This window comes from Eschscholzia californica, unplaced genomic scaffold, assembly GCF_041429995.1.
Source record: "Eschscholzia californica isolate CP2 unplaced genomic scaffold, dmEscCali1.0.p SCAF_1, whole genome shotgun sequence".
NCBI classification, from domain to species: Eukaryota; Viridiplantae; Streptophyta; class Magnoliopsida; order Ranunculales; family Papaveraceae; genus Eschscholzia; species Eschscholzia californica.
The window spans coordinates 78,619,514-78,638,191 of NW_028238198.1; the positions used below are offsets into that span (position 1 = coordinate 78,619,514).

The following is an 18,678-nucleotide window of genomic DNA, read 5'->3' on the forward strand; positions in this document are numbered from 1 at the left end:
TAGTTATCTTGTGCTTCAAACACATTTTACCTCCATAGGAGCTAAGGAGCTCTAACCTTTAAGTGGATTAACCCTAAGAGAGTTTTTTTAATTATCGGCGTGCCTCGAACCCTTGACCGCTCCAACTAAGGATTGTGGGCGATTATCCCTAAGAGAGTTTTTACCCAATTGTAAATTTGTGTATACCCTAACTGATCTGTTCGTTAAAATTCATCTACTTATCCACAAATTTCTTGTCAGTAGGTTTTCTCGTTGCTTTTTTTGTGCGCTTAATTGCTTGGATTATTGTTTTGATTACTCACAGGAATAGCCGATGAGAGTCGACACACATAATTTTTTTCTAGGCCGCCTCGAGAAGAGGAAACGTTGCCAAAGTGTGCGGTTATCACAACTTTAACATATGGTTGTCCACTGGAGAACTGTTTGATCGTTGTACTGTTACGGAGTGACCTTTTATCCTTTGTTTTTCGAAAAGAAAATGGTTAGAAAGTATTCATAGTCTTTGACTTCTAGTTTATGCCCACTTAAGTATCATGATAAGAGAAGTGGTTTCATTCATTTAGATTTGTCTAACCAAATTTAAAATCTAAGTCGAATCACTTAGATTCAAACAATCCCAACTCATGTTATTACTCACAAAAAATCAAATAGACAAAAACATCCCTGAAAATATGAACATCTCCACACAAAAGTTAAGGGTACTTTAGTAATCCAATACTATACTCCTAGTCAGCAACAAAAGAATAAAAGTGTATGTCTACGTGGGGAAAAAGACATCCACGTCTGCTTTACCACACGTGTACCTATACTATAAAATCACACTTAACAACGAAACGCTGTCTCTCTCTAGAGAAAGGGTTTCTTCTCTTCGTTCTCTCTCTCTATAAAAACTTCCCCTCTCCCTTGAAGAAAAATTTCCGATCATCTTCTTCGTTCTTTAATTGATTTGATTTGATTTTTGTTTGTGATTTTGATTTTGGATCGTAATGGAGAACACTCAACAACCTGCTGCTACTCAACCAATCCAACAACAAACTCCTCAAGTTCAAGGACCAGGAGGATCTGTCGTTAACTGTTCTCTTTACGTCGGAGATCTTGACTTATCGGTTGATGAAAATCAACTTATTGAGTTATTCAATCCGTCTCGTGTTGCTTCTGCTAGGGTTTGTAGGGATCAGATCAGGGGTGTCTCTCTTGGTTATGGTTATGTTAATTTCAATAACTACGAAGATGGTAAAAAAAAAACTTATTCTTATTATTTTGTTTATGATCATCTGATGTTTGTGTTCGGTTTGTTTTGTTTTTTTTTGCGTTTTATCTTTGTTGCATGTTTTCATATCTGAGGGTTTAATCGTTGATTTGATTTTTGTTCTGTTTATGATATTAGGGTTTAGTTAAGAGTTTGTCCTCTTTTGGTCTCATAATATTAGGGTTTAGTAAATTTTTGTTTTTCCCTGTGATGTTCTTCGAAATTATCATTTTTTGATTAATGTATGAAAGAGAATATCTTGTTACATTTGTGTTTTCTCTTTTGATTGATTTGTGTTTTTTAGGTTTTTAGAAGTGAATAATTTCATCCACTATAGTTCCATACTATTTCTTAATCTTAAGATCTGCTTGTTATCCATGGAATTATTGACAAATTTTGCATCCCATTTCTGCCTTGATGTTGTTTCCTTAAGTACTTGTGAAAATGGCTGTTAACCTACATTGTTTTCACATCCCATTTTGATACGAAGATATGCGCTAATTTAGAAATGATTGATTGGATTGCACTCATGAAGGCGTACATGGCATGTGAATATTTGCACAAATGCCCTAGATACCAGTGGTAGTCTTAGTCAAATCATAATGCAGATTGCTCTAAGCACTTCTCTGGTATCTAGTTAGGAAATAACCTTATATGTTTGCACGTGTTTGATTATGATGACTGATGGAAGTGTTTTAAATGTCAGGAATCAAGATTCTTTTCCTTTATCTCTTCTACAATATAAGAATTTACTTTTTTGTGTTGTTTCAACTATTTGGTTTGTATAATTTCTTAGTTTGACGTACAAAACCGCCTTATTTATCTTTTATACGATTAATGGAGATATTGTATATGTAAACTTTATTTTAACTTTTCTGACTTGATTGTTTGAATTGTAAACCACAGCTGCCAACGCCCAGAAACATCTGAACTTTACCCCTCTGAATGGCAAGCCTATCAGGATTATGTTCTCACACCGTGACCCCAGCATTCGAAAAAGTGGACAGGCCAATGTGTTCATCAAGAATTTGGATTCATCAATAGATAATAAGGCTTTGCATGATACTTTTGCTGCCTTTGGTACTGTACTTTCGTGCAAGGTTGTCACTGATAACAATGGTCAGTCAAAAGGATATGGTTTTGTACAATTTGAGAAGGAGGAATCAGCACAAGATGCAATTAATCGTCTCAATGGGATGTTGATGAATGACAAACAAGTTTATGTTGGATTTTTTGTTCGAAAAAATGAAAGAGATCTCGCAAATGGATCACCAAAATTTACCAATGTATACGTGAAGAATTTGTCTGAAACAATCACTGATGATGATCTTAACAAGGTTTTTGGTCAGTATGGATCAATCACTAGTGCAATAGTAATGAGGGATGCTAATGGAAATTCCAAAGGTTTTGGGTTTGTCAACTTTAAAAACCCAGATGATGCTGCATCTGCAGTTGAGAAACTGAACGGAACTACTTTCAATGATGATGAAAAAGTCTGGTATGTGGGTAGAGCTCAGAGAAAAGATGAGCGAGAAGCGGAGCTGAAAGCCAAATATGAACAGGAAAGAAGGGATAAATTGGAAAAGCTACAAGGAGCAAATCTTTATCTTAAGAATCTTGATGACAGTATCAATGATGAAAAACTTAAGGAACTGTTTTCTGAATTTGGAACTGTAACATCCTGCAAGGTATGTTTACAGTAATATGTACGGTATCTTGATGTTTTCTTGGGTTACTTCAGAAGTATTCATGTATGACTGTGTTCGTTATAAAATTTATTCTATTAAATATTTTTCTGTGTTGCTCCAGATTATGCTTGATCCACAAGGTCGAAGCAGGGGTTCTGGGTTTGTTGCATTTTCAACTCCAGAGGAAGCTACTAGAGCTGTAAATTGCCATCCTACTCTCATCTGCATGCCATCTACTCGTTTTTATAATCATTTACCATGTGTGAAGAGAATGATATTTGTGTTTTTTTTTCTTGGTTTAGCTTAATGAAATGAATGGGAAGATCGTTGGTCAAAAACCTCTGTATGTTGCTATTGCTCAGCGCAAGGAAGAAAGGAAAGCAAAGCTTCAGGTGCTTTACTCGAAACTACACTAATTCTTTCTTATCTATCGGTTTCGTCTGAAATTTTGGTAGGCATCAAAAGGGAAATTTGTCGGTCGAAATATTACGAGTTGAAATTCCTTGCTTGGAAAGATAATCTATGATGTGGAGTAGGTTGTTTAGAGCTTGCCATGTGTATGCTATTGGAAGGCATCAACATTCTTGTGATATCCTTATCTTAGGACTTTAGCGGGGTAAAATTGGACCTCTATGCCTATGTCACACTTAATGTTATCCTCTTTTATGAATTTATGGTAATGGTAATATATTATACAATATTTATGTTTTTTTGCGAAAAGTATATTAATTTGTTCTTATTATTGTTGTGAAGGCACAATTTGCTCAAATTCGAGTTCCTGCTGGAATGGCACCTTTTCCAGCGGGTATGGCGGCATTTCATCCTGGTGGACCTAGGCTTGCCCACCCCCAACAGCTGTATTTCAGTCAAGGCGTTCCAGGCCGCGTTCCACCTCAGTCTCTTCCCTATGGCTTCCAGCAACAACTGTTACCTGGGATGCGGCCCGGTGTTGGTCCAAGCTTTATGATGCCATACCCACTGCAGCGACAAGGAGAGCCAGGACAGAGGATGGGTGCTAGGAGAGGAGGAGCCCCACAACAGATGCAACGACAGCAGCAACAGCAGCAGGTACATTGGTCATTAATCTATTAATTTAATTCATACTTGGAGGATCAAAAGGTGCTTCCCTTTTTAACAAAATGTTCTCATTAGTACTTATCCAGTGTATTATATAGCTTCCTCTCCCCCCGCTCATGTGGTGCGCGGAATATCATCCAAGCTTCTTATACACTGTTATTCTGTCACAATATCTACCCGTGATATATCAACAGTCACTAGACTTAATCTTGAAACTCTTTGCATTGCTGAAAAGCAATGACAAGTGTGAGTGGTAACTGGCCGTTATTTGGATGAGATTTACTGAGAATGGACGTACTAGTGGTGGAAAAGTAAAAATAAACTCTTATAAGTGGACTAAGTGATCATTTGGAGTAGGCTTTTAAACACACCTCTCACGATAAAAGCAGGTCTTTAAGACTTGTTATTGGTGTATGCTCGTCCATCGGAAACCCGTGGCTTTATGGTCGGTCTTACCCACATTTCTGGACCTTGGTGCAAATTGTACTTTTCCCCTACCTTGAGTCTGGGATAGCTATATCACTCATTGTGTATAATGAGTGATATTATGTATGCATAATAACATAATATATTACTAAATTATGACCTCTTATGTTTTTTCTTTTTTCGATTTATGGAATAGTTGATGCAGCGGAATATTCATCCTGGCTTCCGGTACTTACCAAATGGACAAAATGGAGTAGACCCTTCTATGGTACCTCGAGGTTACATGGGTCAGGTTGCACCAGTTGATGCACATAGACCAGGGTCAGCGCAAATGGTCACACTTGCTTCCGCTTTGGCTTCTGCAAGCCCTGAAAATCAACGCATGGTACATTCACTCACCTTTTTATTATTTCTTTAATCACCTAGTTTCGCTTATTATCACATCTGACCCATTTTGGAAACTGTATCGATTGTGATCAATTTCATTTACTCGTTAAATCCTTCTGATGGAGGATTTCTAAGATTTCATTTCTGTGTGGAAAAACTTGCAGATGCTGGGAGAACAACTGTTTCCTCTAGTCGAACGACTTGAACATGAACTTGCTGGTAAAATCACAGGAATGTTATTAGAGATGGATCAAACGGAGGTCCTCCATCTCATAGAATCACCTGATGCTCTGAAGAAGAAGGTGTCAGAGGCTTTAGACGTTCTTCGATTATCTTCTCCCCCCGGTTCGGATGCTGCAGCAGACCAATTGGGAAATTTATCACTCAATAACTGATTTTGACACACTGAGGTCCCTAACCTTACTAGGTAAATGCCTTCTTTCTATTTAATTTAATTAGGGGCCCTCAATTTTGAGTTACTTGGCTTGATTGGCCATAGTTGTTTCTAGGGTCTCATTTATTTTTAAATTATCAAGATATTGGTGGGATTGGGTACACACTACTAGCACTTCATTTAAGATTTTTTTGGTTTTTTTAGTTTTAACTTGATAAGAATGGTTGTTACTTGAGGTGAGATTTGTTATACAATTGTGGTTTTGACCGTTAATTTTTTTTTTCTAGATTTTTTGAATAATCATCATCTATGTTCATCTCGATATCTCATAACAGCTTTTTGCATAGAAGCTGTATGGTTCTTTATTTTGCATAGAAGGCGTATGCTTCTTGGTGGTCATAGGCCTCTAGAGAAATGTGAATGCCTTACATTTGTAGACAAATTAGAACAGATACGAAAGTAGCTGTTGCGTTATAGGGCCCGAGAGAAAGGTGGATGCCTCCCATTTTGTAGACAAAATGGAGCAGATACGCTACTTTTGGTTGAGGGCAAGAAGACTTGGGGTCAATTTAATGTGACCAAAAACACCTCTGACGACCACCCCTGCCTTCAATTATCACAACCATTGCCTCTTTCTCCTCTGACCACCACCCCTCCCTTGGATTATCACAACCATTGCCTCTTTTTCCTCTCAGGCTGTGTCCTCTCTTGTATGAGGCACTCAACAAAGTTGAACCCTTTGGTCAGAGGGTTTCAGATTTTGAACCCCAAATGTCAGCAAGAGGAAGGAGAGAGGGGTGGCAGAGCTAAGCAATTGGGCTCGGTCCAGGCTGGGCAAAGCCAAGTCTGAGTCAAGGTTGAGCCAGACCCCTTACGAAGGTTAGGGCGAGTAATTAATTTAGCATAATTGTGTTATTTTTCAAATTTGATGTCTTGATTTTTGAATAACTAGGTTTCCTCCCCGTCCTACGGACGGGGAAGATCCCTCTTGGCTAACGCCGTTAGATAGTATATTTCTTATTTTCTTCAACCCTACAGAAACAATCCAAATTAAATTAATGGTGAAAGTTTTTTTGGAAAAGTAGTTTCTTTGTGAACAATTTTTGAGTATTAGAATCTTTGAAATAAATTTTGACATAAATATAGGGAGTTTTAGCAACCGATTTTCAAAACCAATTTAACAATAACTGAGGATTAGTGGAGAGACTTGAGGGCACAACCTCCACTTTTTCTCTCTATTCTAAAGGTGGGGTACTTTTACTTAATTACCCCAAAAATATTTATGTAATTACAAAAATGCGTTTGAACGGTTTTTATTCATGAATTATCATCCGTTGGGTCAGGCTCCAACCAAATCTCTAAAATAAAATGGACGGCCAGAATTATTCCCTGGATAACCGACCGAGTTGTTTTAATAAAATAGATTGTATGTCTGGTTTTGATTCTTGTATTTGAAATCAATATAAAAACTTAGCTTGTTCTAATTTATTAGAAGATTCAAAATTTTTTTCAGTCTTCTTCGTATGGAATTAGAAATATTTTAAATTTTAAGAAACAATAGGTTTCTTTAAGGAAAAAACAACCGTTGCTCAAGAATTTTAAAACAATGAGTCATCTATTCAGTCGACCATCGTCAACTGGAAACGTGAGACTCAATTGGGCTAGACTGAAATGAAGATGAAGAAATAAAGGATAGAAAAATTAATTTAAGAGTTTAAGAATGAGGTGAACACTTGCTTGCCCAAGTGATCAAATTTGATTGCAGAGAGGTGAAATTTATTACTTATTGAACTTGGATTATTAAAGATATAAATAATATAATAAATTTTTCGGACTTTAGGCCTCCTTTAATTAGGCGGTTATTGTACTTATCACACCGCCATGATGTATTAATGCCTTGTAACGACTAATGAAGATCGTAGTCGATTTGTAAAAAAAAAAAGGAGTTTGAGAATGAGGTTTCAGTCAATCTGGTCAAATTTAATTGACTTAAGTCTTTATGCATCTAACCAGGATGTCCGAGTAGCCGAGTAGGTATAGATCGTCTAACTTAATAGATTATACTACATTCATATTAATATCTCAAGTTCAAAATGTCTTTGTGCCGGGAAGACAAATATGTGACAATGTTATAGTAGCACAAGAAATTATGCATTCTCCCAAATCAATTACAGTGAAGGAAGGGGCATTTGCTTTGAAAGTTGACATTGCAAATGCCTGTGACCGAGTAGATTGAAAATTTCTAGATGAGGTGATGAATAGGTTTGGTATTATTTATAAATCGCCTTCTCTTGTTATGAATTGCATTTCTACGACATCTTTCTCAATATTGATTAATGGCAGACCAAGGAGATTCTTTTATAGTGAAAGAGGGCTTAAAGAAGGTTGTCTTCTAAGTCCGTACCTATTCGTATTTAGCTCTGAAGTTCTGACAAAGTTGGTGGTACAAGTCGAGAGAAATGAGATTTATAGTGGGATGTAAGTGAATAGAGGTGCACCTAGTGTGAGTCACCTTATGTTCGCCGATGATTTTGTTTTTCTTCGGTAATGCTTCTGAGTTAAATACTCCGATTGAAGAGTCTTCTTGATGTGTATGCGGGTTGTTCAAGCCAACAAATAAACTAAAACAAATCTTCTATTCACTTTAATGCCAAGTGTAGAGATGATAAAAAAAACGTTGGTGATGAATATATTAGGTGTTAAAAAAATGCAGTTAGATGATGCGTATTTGGGAAATTACTTACTTAAAGCAAAACATAACAAAATCATCTTATGAGTTCGTTAAACAAAAGATAGCAAAGAAATTAACGGGTTAGAAAAGAAACACCCTTTCCCATGAAGGACGGATGGTCTTATTCAAAAGTGAGTTAGCTTCTATTCCCTCTCTACTTTCTATCAGCTAATATAGTTCCCAGCAGTGTAGTGGCAGGCATTGAACGACACTAAAGAAATTTCTGGTGGGGATAGGGCTGGAAAAACGGTCCAGAAACCCGCGATCCGGCCCGTTCGGCCCGAACTGTGAGAGACCGATGACCGAAGCAGCCCCGAGCCGGGCTAGCCCGGCCCGATATAACGGGCTAATAGGGCCGGGCCTCGGACAGGTTCTCAATTCCGAGTCCCGGCACGTTAAGCCCGTCCGAGTCCCGGCCCGATGCATAGCCCGACTACAAGCCCGACGACAGAGCCCGACTACGAAGCCCGAAAGATAGCCCGACAATGTACCCGTGAGTATCCGCGTGTCATTTTAAATCCAACGGCTGAGATAGGGCGCCCCTTCAAATCACATCTCAGCCGTTGGATTAAGACGAAGCGTCTATAAAAACCCTCAGCCGAACCCTAACTCCTCTCTCCTTCTCCGCCTCTCTCTCCCTCTTCGCCTCTCTCTCTCTCCTACCACCATCAGCCGAACCCTAACCCTCACAGCCGAAACCTAAAGCCATTTAGTCTTCATCTCACCATCCTCTCTCTCTACCAGTAACCCTAGTAGCAATTTTAGTCTTCATCTCACCTTCATCATCCAACAGATCCGAGTAGCAATTTTAGTCTTCATCTCACATTCAAAAGCAAACCTTTGAAGGGTATCTTGAAGATCAAAAACCGATTTCTTATCCATTGTCATTGAGAGAATGGGTATTAATCTATCATAAAGCTCAGTGTTAACAACATCTTCAACGAACTTTCGAAGAGATTTAGTGTTAAATTCATGACTAGATATTTGTCTCTGAAACTTTCAATTATCACCATCAGTGTTAAATATGCCAGTGCCAAGGAAATCAGAAAGTGTAGTAGTAAAAATATCACCTTTTGGGTAGAGATGGAATTGAGTCTTGAGTATGTGTTTTACATTTTCAGGATTTGCAGTTGAGACTTGACAAGCACCAAAAGGACCTTTAAGAGTATAAGTTCCAGTGGGGCAGTACTTAAGAATCTCTTCTGCCCATTGATTATGCCGATTTCGATTCAATATAACAGCTATATAAGAACCAATAAATGGGTAAGATGTAGGTATAATACTCGTCGAAGATGAAGAAAACTTAATGTAAATGAGACAGATGATAAAGAGAATGACTGAAGCTAAGAACCCAAGCTCTAACATGATTGAATATACCCGAGCCCGCCCGACCCGAGCCCGTTGAAACCCGTTCAGGTAGTCAGGCTCGGACGGGCTACGGGCACTTCAAGTCTTTGATTCGCCCGACCCGATCCGCCCGGCTCACTACCTCGGGCTCGGCTTATCCGAGCCCGATCCGCCCGAACCCGGCACTTGGTAGCCCGAGCCCGCCCGATTCCCACCCCTAGGTGGGGACATGATATAGATTAATAGATATAACAAAAGTGCATTACATTAGTAGGAAAAAGCTTTAAAAAAATCATAAACAAGGAAGGTTAGGGATTCGTAACATGGGATTAGTGAACAGAGCCTTGGTGGGGAAACTAGTATGGAGGATTTAGACGAAACCAAATAGTTTATGGGTACAATTATTACGAGTTAAATACTTGAAAAATGATAATTTTTGGACACATAAGATCAAAGTTGGAATTACGAATACTTGGTGGACAATGGTCGGGATATCCAAATTTGGGAAGACCCTTGGGTCCCCAATATTAGAACATTTAAGCCAGACAAGAAGGATGAAGTCCCAAAGGAACCGATGGTGAGCTAGGTACCTTATAAAAAATGATGGTAAATGGAACCGTCCTCTAATTAATACTATTTTTGATAGCGTGCCAGCGACAACAATCTTACAAATACCCATCTCCAAAAGGGCTTACAAAGATAAATATATATGGGTACATACAACAAAGGGAAACTTCACGACTAAATCAATTTATCGATATCTGAAACTTAGTGCATCATCAACATCATCAACATCATTAATAGATGAAGTAAATGGTAGTATCAATTGACATAACTTCTGGAAAAATGTGGTTGTTCCCCAGAGGTTAAATTTTTCAACTGGCGTTTACTTCAAGGTTTGGTACCTACGAAGAGTCGAACTTTACGGTTCAATAACCACTTGTCAAAAGTGTGCTCAACATGTCAAGAACAGGAAGAAGATATTGAATATATTTTCAAGGGGTGCAGGCTTGCATAAGAAACTTGGTTCAGGTCGCCGTTAGGGTTGAAGTTAGATGAAAATGTGTGCTTTATTGAGATGGTTTGTGAGTGGATAAACAACAGGCCTGACAGTGAGGAGGTTCAACTAACTATATATATTGCTTTGTTCATGTGTAAAGCTCGAAACAAGCTTATTTTTTAGGTACACAACCGAAGAGTATAAGTATTATTGCAGAAGCGTTAACCATGAATGGAGACTTCCATGGTGGGGAACAAAATAATCTTGAAGGCTTACAAAAAGAAGAGGCAGCTCCATCAAGAGTGTGGGAACCGCCATTATCAGGTTCTTTAAAAATTAATTTTGATGGCTCATTTAAGGATGGCAAGGCAGCAATAGCGGCAGTTTGTAGGGACCATGAAGGTGTTTTTCCTCGGCCAAATCAAAATTTATACAGGCTACATCTGCAAGGAATATAAGGCTAGGGCAGCATTACTAGCAATAGAGTTGGCACAAGGCTTTCAACACCAAAAAATTTATATAGAAGGAGATGCTTCTACAATTATTAAGGCTTGCTCGGATAGGAAGGATATTCCTCCTTGGAGAATCAGACCCATTATTGAGGAGATACACCACTTTAGTGACCTGATTCGCCCAATTTCCTTCGAACATTGTCTTCTGTAGCTCACACTTTAGCGAGGTTTGCTTTTAGAAATAAGTCCAACAATGCTTGGCAAAGACCACAACCCCCCAAGTTGTATCTCAGTGAAATTGAGTATATTCCTCAAATTATTATTGATTAAAATATAGACCATTCAGTCTACTTTCATAAAAAAACACTATATTTAATTTAGTAATTCGAAAGAGTTAAACATCACTAACTCAAACAAAACAAATACTACGAAACTTGTCTCATGCCCCCTAATTTAAATTGGTCGCGATTTTGGAGAATAAAGAAAAATCCTTAAAGGAATAGTCTTAGTCAATTATGATTGATTTAGGGGACATTTTTATTTTTTGATTAAAAAATTAACGAACTTGTCTCATGCCTCCTAATCTTCATCTTCCTCAAATCTCATCCCGCCACAGACTCCTGCCACCACCTTCATCTCTCACTTTCTTTATCTTTTTCTCCCCCTTCTTGTTCTCTCTTCCTTATCTTTTCTCCTTTCTTCCACTGATGGAGGACGAAGGTATCTATAACCCAAAATCACAGAGAAAACCCATGTTATATTGAAGTTTGGCATCAAAATGTTTGGATTACTCATGATTCTAGAAGAGTTATAAAGTATAACATTATGAGGAAAGACTTTGCTCCACCATTCTTGTACTTAATATGACCAGTGAAGAAGATTGCTTTTGAAGTAGTTCCTAATTTCAAGAAGGGTTATTTCCCTAATGGCCCCCTACTTTGTGACCAGCTTCCCGCCTGGCCCCCTACTTTACAAGAAATACCCATATGTCCTCCTAAAACCGTTAACTTTAACTTTCCGTCACTCTCTCTCCTCCATCTCTTTTTCTCTCTCTGCCATGTCACACCACCTCATCTATTAGGCCACCTCATCACCTTCTCCGGCAGAAGTCGCCGGCCGGCCAAATTTCCGGCCGGCGACCTTCAAATTTCCGGCCGGCCAAATTTCTCTGCCATGTCACACCACCTCATCTATTAGGCCACCTCATCACCTTCTCCGGCAGAAGTCGCCGGCCGGCCAAATTTCCGGCCGGCGACTTCTGCCGGAGAAGGTGATGAGGTGGCCTAATAGATGAGGTGGCGTGACATGGCAGAGAGAGAAAAAGAGATGGAGGAGAGAGAGTGACGGAAAGTTAAAGTTAACGGTTTTAGGGGGCCATATGGGTATTTCTTGTAAAGTAGGGGGCCAGGCGGGAAGCTGGTCACAAAGTAGGGGGCCATTAGGGAAATAACCCTTTCAAGAACCCCATTATCAGTATTCAAGCTCTCCAAACAATATCATTAAAAGGAGTAACTTTATGACCTCCAACATTAAGTAGTTTCCAATGAACCCCAGTTAATCCACCGAGGCTCCTACTAACTTACCTTCCAATACTAGCAATTGCATCTTTAGGTGCAGAAATAACCTCAATTGCATTAACAAAAGTAAAAGAAGATTGTTTTGAAGGAACAAATAAAAGATTAAGGTTCGAACTATCAACTTAAATTAGGCATTCCTTTAAAATAGGATTTCTGCTATAATAATTTTCATTGTGCCCGAGTATAATTTCTTAAAAGCAAATACCCATGAGCAGAAACATGGAAATGTGCATTTGAGAGATCGAATTTTGAAGAATCAAAAGGAAGAAAATGTAAACGTACCGAAATGAGTTTCTTTTTCTTTAATTTCGAACTTATAGTTTGAAGGTTTGGTGAAAACTCTAGCAAATCTGCTCCCCTACTGCAGCAATGACAAAGGGGAACCCCCTTCGTTCTCCATTAATGGAAGAGATGAAGGGATTTCCCCTTCATCATCTTCTTCAACTCAGATCTGAGTTGAAGGAATATGCTTTAGAGAAAGAAAGGGAAAATAGGAGGAAGAGAAGATTAAGGGAGAGAGAGAGAGATGAAGGTGGTGGCACCCATCGACAACAAGCTTTATCACTAACTAAAAAACAACCACTCAATTTGAACAGGCAAGAGAGAAGAAAAACCAAAAGAAAGAAAGGAGCACCATCGAAAAAAAAACGAACTTGGTTGCACTTCTGCAGTTGTATCTATTTATTTGTCATTGTTTTGTTGATTGGTATTTATTTTAAACATTGGCCAAGGAAAAAAAAAATCTCCACAAATGGGTGATGATTATACTGAGGTACTGAACTTAGGATTCTTTTCACCAAGAAAGAAGGTAAGCAAAAAATCGAAAAGACCACCTACAATTATCTCATATGAAGTTCCTGATGTCTAATGACTTCACATCCACCATCGCCTCGTCCTTGAACTCCTCCCTGAAACGGAAATAAAAGATACCCGATACCGTCAATTAGACTTCGTAAAGGTCTAAATTACCACAATATAGCTTCACTTTCCACTCATCAAGGGCTTTTTTTTCGAGTAAACCATACTTTCAATCATAAGTGAACAACACAAACATGGTATAATTGTTATTTCTCTCCTCAACTTATCAAGGGCTTATCGTCAGCAAAGATGCACACACTTATCAGTTTAAAAGAAAGAATGAGAGAGATAACTGCAAAAGTAGGCTTGAACATTGTTCACAAAGGAAAGCTGATGCGTATGCATAAAACAAATTTGTCAATATCCACAATGACATTGACCTAGGAAACCATGACACTATCTATACTAGTTGAATCTCTAGTACAAAACCCTAGTAGAAAACCCTAGTTAGGGTTCAAATAAAGAAGGTGAATCTCTTGCAATACGACTCCGCAATTACGTGAAAATTCCATATATTTCAATAAAGAACTGAAGAAACGAGAGATGTAAAAGTGCCAATGACATACCGTTTCTTCTGAGTTTCCATTGCTTCAAGAGCATCTTTCTTCAGCTCTTCCAATTGGGCCTTTGCAATTTTAAGCTCCAACTGTTCTTCATACTTCGGGAGATCTTGTTTTTGAATGCCAAGCCTAATTTTAAATCCCAACAGTATACAGTTAGCTATCCACATTTCAGTTCATACTTTATACGTAGTATAAAATAAATTTATCTTCACAGTAAACTAAAAGTTGAGAGCAGCAGGTATCGATTAAGAACAGTTATCTAAGGTCACAAAAAGGCCGTCCAAAGTTTAAGCCCCTGGCTTACATAGAACATCGGCTTTATTTGGTGCTTAGGAAACTAGGGACAATAACTGTATAATGAATCAACACCGTATAATGGTCTGATACAGATCACGAAGACCAAATACAGATCTTGGTGCTGGGTTAAAAGTCAGATCAAGACCTAGATGTACTTGGAAACCCCAGTGTTCAGTATGAAAGAAGGTAAGGTAGCTAGCTGTCTATCTGAGAAGAGAACAAAAAAATCGGAGAGGAGTACCCATCCTCGTGTCCATGTTAGATTGGCAAGAAAACTGGAAAGGTCAAATGAACAGGTTAGATATTATTTTGGGGCATTACTTACTTCTTGTTAACTTTGTCAAACTCTGCTAGAAGAAGAGCCATTCCCTTCTTATCATTCCTCATGAGTGGTTTTTTAAGCTCTTTCTCAACTTTCTCCAAAGCATCCATCATCATAGCCTCAGCACCAAGCTCATCCGTGAGCCCTCTCCTACAAAAGAAAAAGTAAGGTGAGTATATCCAGAGACAAGAACTTTTTTCTTAAGCTATATTGTTCTTTTCCATTTGCTTGCATATTCTTAGGGTTAGTAGACATCACTCATGAAAGCAAAACGTTCAAGCTTTCAGCTTAAACATGTCCTATAAAATTGTATGTGCAGTCACGCCATTGGAAACACCAAATCTACAATAGAGGATAGGAAATTGTAAAGTAAAATAATCCAGAAGAAAGCAAACAAAGAAGGCGATACATACTTGATCCGGATCTCCTTTAATGTCAACAGATAGGATCGTGCATCTGGAATATCTTGAGTTTTGGTTTGAATTGTGTACTTGATCCTTTGTGATTCTGAGAATAGGTCTGCCCTGCAAGTTGTTGTACGTAATGAAATGATAACAAACTCCACTCACAATTTACATTTCCATAATATTTCATCCAAGGCTACTAGAGAATGTGGTTGATGAAATGAGACATATTTGGTCTGTCCTGTTACGTGCTAAGCTCTCGCAGAACCCAATGCACCCAAGAGGAGAAAAGGCTTGTAATTTCTTTAGCCACTTCATACATCCTCTCAGGTCTCAGCAAATACCGCACTACGTAAATTTCCCATCAGTTGTTTGTGTTATATCATGCGGAGTATGAGATGATATAAGCAATTTTTCCAACATTGAACAATTAATCTTAAAGAGTTGTGAACCAATCTGTTTTTTCTATAACGGGATGGAGAGATCTGTATTTAGACTTTAGACTCCAAGAAAGATGTAATCGAGTGAATGATTAAAGACTTGATAAAAGTCTTAAAGGAACACCGGATAGTGGAAATACTTACTTTTCTCTTACAGTCTTCATGACTTTCGCATACTGTGATACTGCAGCTGGATCCTCTGGATCTAAAGTGATCTTCTCCTTGCGAAGTACACCCATGGCAGTTTCGAATTTGTTCTTAACCTCCAAAAAGATGTTCTTCAGCATTTCTTCAATGTGCAATTGACAGCGATCAGCGTTATATGTCAAAGAGGCAATATATAACAACACGTATAGTATACATTGACAAATGTAATTTACCAGCCTTTTTTTATCATAACTTACAAAATCGTTGTAGCTAATGCCAAAGTTTAACTTTCGCATGCCACAACTATGATAACATTCAAGCGGTAACACGTTATTAACAAATGAAAGGTTGAAGAACCGAAGCATTCGACTAAGGATTAGAATTTGATGCAAAATATATGCTTCTATACTATCTTCAATTTGAAGGTCAAAATTGAAAGGTACATGACTGAACTCTCAGCAGATTCCTACTATGTTAAATATCGAAGCAAACTGAATGAAGAATAAATCCACTCACCATCTCCCTTCAGAACTGCGGGTGCAGCTTCTTTAGCAAAGAAACGAACTCGAACATTACGTTCTTGTTGTGAGATGATCTGACCAGCATACAACTGAAAAACAAATGGGTCACAGATGAGCCTTTGAATAGAATACAAAAACTACAACTCAATATAATCGAAAAAGGGTATAGTACAGATTTTCGAATAGCATCAAGACTATCAAGTCTGTAAAAATTAGCTAATATTATGATATACCCATTGTCCAAAATCCAATCAACTGGTTAAATATCTAGCAAATTCACGAAGATTCTCATATATTAGTTCATAAAAGTTGAAGAAAAGTTTAAGAGAGTCTCGGAATCCAGATAAACATAGGATTCAACAGATATGAAGTAGTGATCAAACCCATTTTCGAAGCTCAACTAATCAATTTAAAAGATAATGAAAGCTCAAATTTTGGATTCTTACGAAGGATCTAATAAAACAATATCATCATTTAACCAGGTAATGTACTTCCCCAAGTAAGATTGAATAGAAGAATCAAAATCGATTTAGAGATGAGAAAAAGACCTGTTTGGATTTAGATAGTAAACGAGAAGTGAACGCCATGGTCCTGATTGCAAATGTACCACCAATGAGTTTCACAATTCCGATTGAGGTTTTCTTTTCTGGGATCTATTTGTCTGCGAATTGTGCCCTAGGATTAGGAAGGAGAATTACCAGGGAGAATATTTTTTTACATTACCCCTTAGCCCAATCGGCAATTGAGTTTACTCCCCAATTGATTGATTATTGCGTTTACTTCCTTGGACTAACCAGAATCGGTAACGGGCCGTTATGTTTCTTCAAGTATGCCCAAAATACCCCTAAAATAGTTTGAGAGACCTTATACGATAATCGTTTTTATTAGATTACCTTATATGTTTCTCTCTCCATATTGTGTTTGTTCTTCAATAAATAACGAAAATAAAAATAACAACATTTTATAGAAACTTTGATCAAAATGGTAATCTTGGATGATGAAGATGGTGAGAATACAAAAGAAAAGAGAAACAATGGACAAGTTCAATTTAAGGGCGACTCTAATGTGGTGGGGGATGGGGTTCCCAATTCAAATTTGGGAGCCCGGGCTGGGGGCTCCCCCCCCCCCCCCAAATATGGTCGTTGGGAGTTCCAGCGACCATATTTTATTTATTTTTTTTCATTTAAAAATTTTTTTTAAACGATTTTTTTTTAATCTTGTTATTATTTTAAATACTTCTTTTTTAAGTATTTTTTTGTTTTTTTGTGTTTATCTTTTTAAAATTATCTCTCTCGAATAATATCACATTTTAATTCATAGTCGAAATTTAAAATCAAAATTTCGCACACGTATATTATTTTGATTTGGGAGCCCCGGTTGGAATCCCCACGTTGGAATAGAGAAAAGCCCCAGACTCCTAAAATTTAGGGGCTCCTAAAATTGGGAGCCCGAGCCCTGTAGGGTTTTGTGTATCATATACACTAACTAGTGTTATAAGCGGAATCTCAAACATCTCATGTTTAACACTAGATTGCCCAGGATCGTCATGCATAAACTAATCAATGAACTAGAGAGGGATAAATACCTTAACGCGTTTTTCCCTCGAACCATTCCAATCGCATGCAAAGATCGAGAGCTCCAACTGTAGCTCCTCTACTTGAGACACCGAGTGAATAGACTTGATCTCCCTTCCTTTCAGACTGCTAGGACTTATTAGAAGGTTGAGAAGAACTCTTCTTCTTGACTAGATTGATAGAATGGGAACTTTTTCTCTATATTCCTCTCTCTCCAATAGCTGTATATTCAGAGAGAGAGAGAGCTGTATATTTTTCCTTAGAGAAAAATCCACTCCTTTTCTGTTCTCAACTGACCCAATATATAGACAAACCCTAATTAGAATCTCATTCAGATTAGGTTTTCTATTTTCTGGGTCACAGAAAAGATAATTACCAAAATACCCTTTTTGGGGTATTTGATAATCCCCTTAAGTGTGGCCGGCCAGGGCAGCCCACCATGGGCCTTATGTGGCCGGCCCACTTACTCTGGTCGGCCATCTCATGGCCGGCCCAAAGAACCTTCCTTCTATCTTGTCCCGAATCTCCATTCGGACCCTTTCGGCCTTTCCAGTTGAATCCCATCCAACTTTAGCCAGTTCCCGTCTAGTCAAATCTCTCCGATCAAGTTACCACTCTTATGTGTAACCCGTTGTAGGATCCGGTCTATGTTAGCCGCGAATCAACTCCTTGATCCGACGATCGTAGTTGGCTTCTAGCAAAGCATTACGACCCCTAATTGGACCGGACTGGATGATCTTTACGTGTGGTCATCGTTATCCTAACTGACAAATTGATCGCATTGCCACCTTGGTCGAAGGACACTCCTTCGGAAGGACATCTCCTTCAGACCGAACGGATAAATCCTTCAGTCTCCCACTTGTACTTAGAACAAGTGCAATGCTCGATTCCCATGTCGCTTAGTATCTCATCTGATACGTCACACCGTTCAGACTTTCTTGATCCAGAGAACAACTGTCAATTCAAATGATTAACTCTTAATCCATTTGAGTGTGGCCACACATTTTCCAGTTGCTTCTCCTCAAGTGGCCCGGAGATACTTATTCCTAACTTAATAGGAGGACATTATCCAGTCTTGTACTCCCACTTAACTTCATGTCTATCATGTCTCCCCCAGTATGCTGCCTATATAACCTTCTTTTACGGCGCGGCGTTTGACAGTACCAAAATTCGACATTCCTTTCATAAGATGAGTGGAGCACTCATGTTTACGGAATCTCTCCA

General features: G+C 38.4%; 2 protein-coding genes across 2 annotated transcripts; one reads left to right on the forward strand and one right to left on the reverse strand.

The window, feature by feature from the left end:
* The first annotated feature begins 588 nt into the window (after window positions 1-588).
* On the forward strand, window positions 589-5,494 carry LOC147569508 (polyadenylate-binding protein 3-like). The gene is made up of 7 exons (XM_086655979.1): window positions 589-1,233; window positions 2,156-2,937; window positions 3,059-3,136; window positions 3,240-3,329; window positions 3,691-4,005; window positions 4,637-4,825; window positions 4,992-5,494. Exons 1-7 carry the CDS (start codon window positions 987-989, stop codon window positions 5,220-5,222), a joined length of 1,932 nt encoding a protein of 643 aa, XP_086512105.1. The 5' UTR covers window positions 589-986; the 3' UTR covers window positions 5,223-5,494.
* A 7,475-nt stretch (window positions 5,495-12,969) lies between these two features.
* MGP1 (MALE GAMETOPHYTE DEFECTIVE 1) lies at window positions 12,970-16,613 on the reverse strand. Its single transcript, XM_086655980.1, has 7 exons — window positions 16,429-16,613; window positions 15,876-15,969; window positions 15,357-15,501; window positions 14,782-14,892; window positions 14,372-14,518; window positions 13,753-13,875; window positions 12,970-13,236 (listed from the first exon to the last, which is right to left on the reverse strand). Exons 1-7 carry the CDS (start codon window positions 16,465-16,467, stop codon window positions 13,173-13,175), a joined length of 723 nt encoding a protein of 240 aa, XP_086512106.1. The 5' UTR covers window positions 16,468-16,613; the 3' UTR covers window positions 12,970-13,172.
* Between the last annotated feature and the right edge of the window lie 2,065 nt (window positions 16,614-18,678).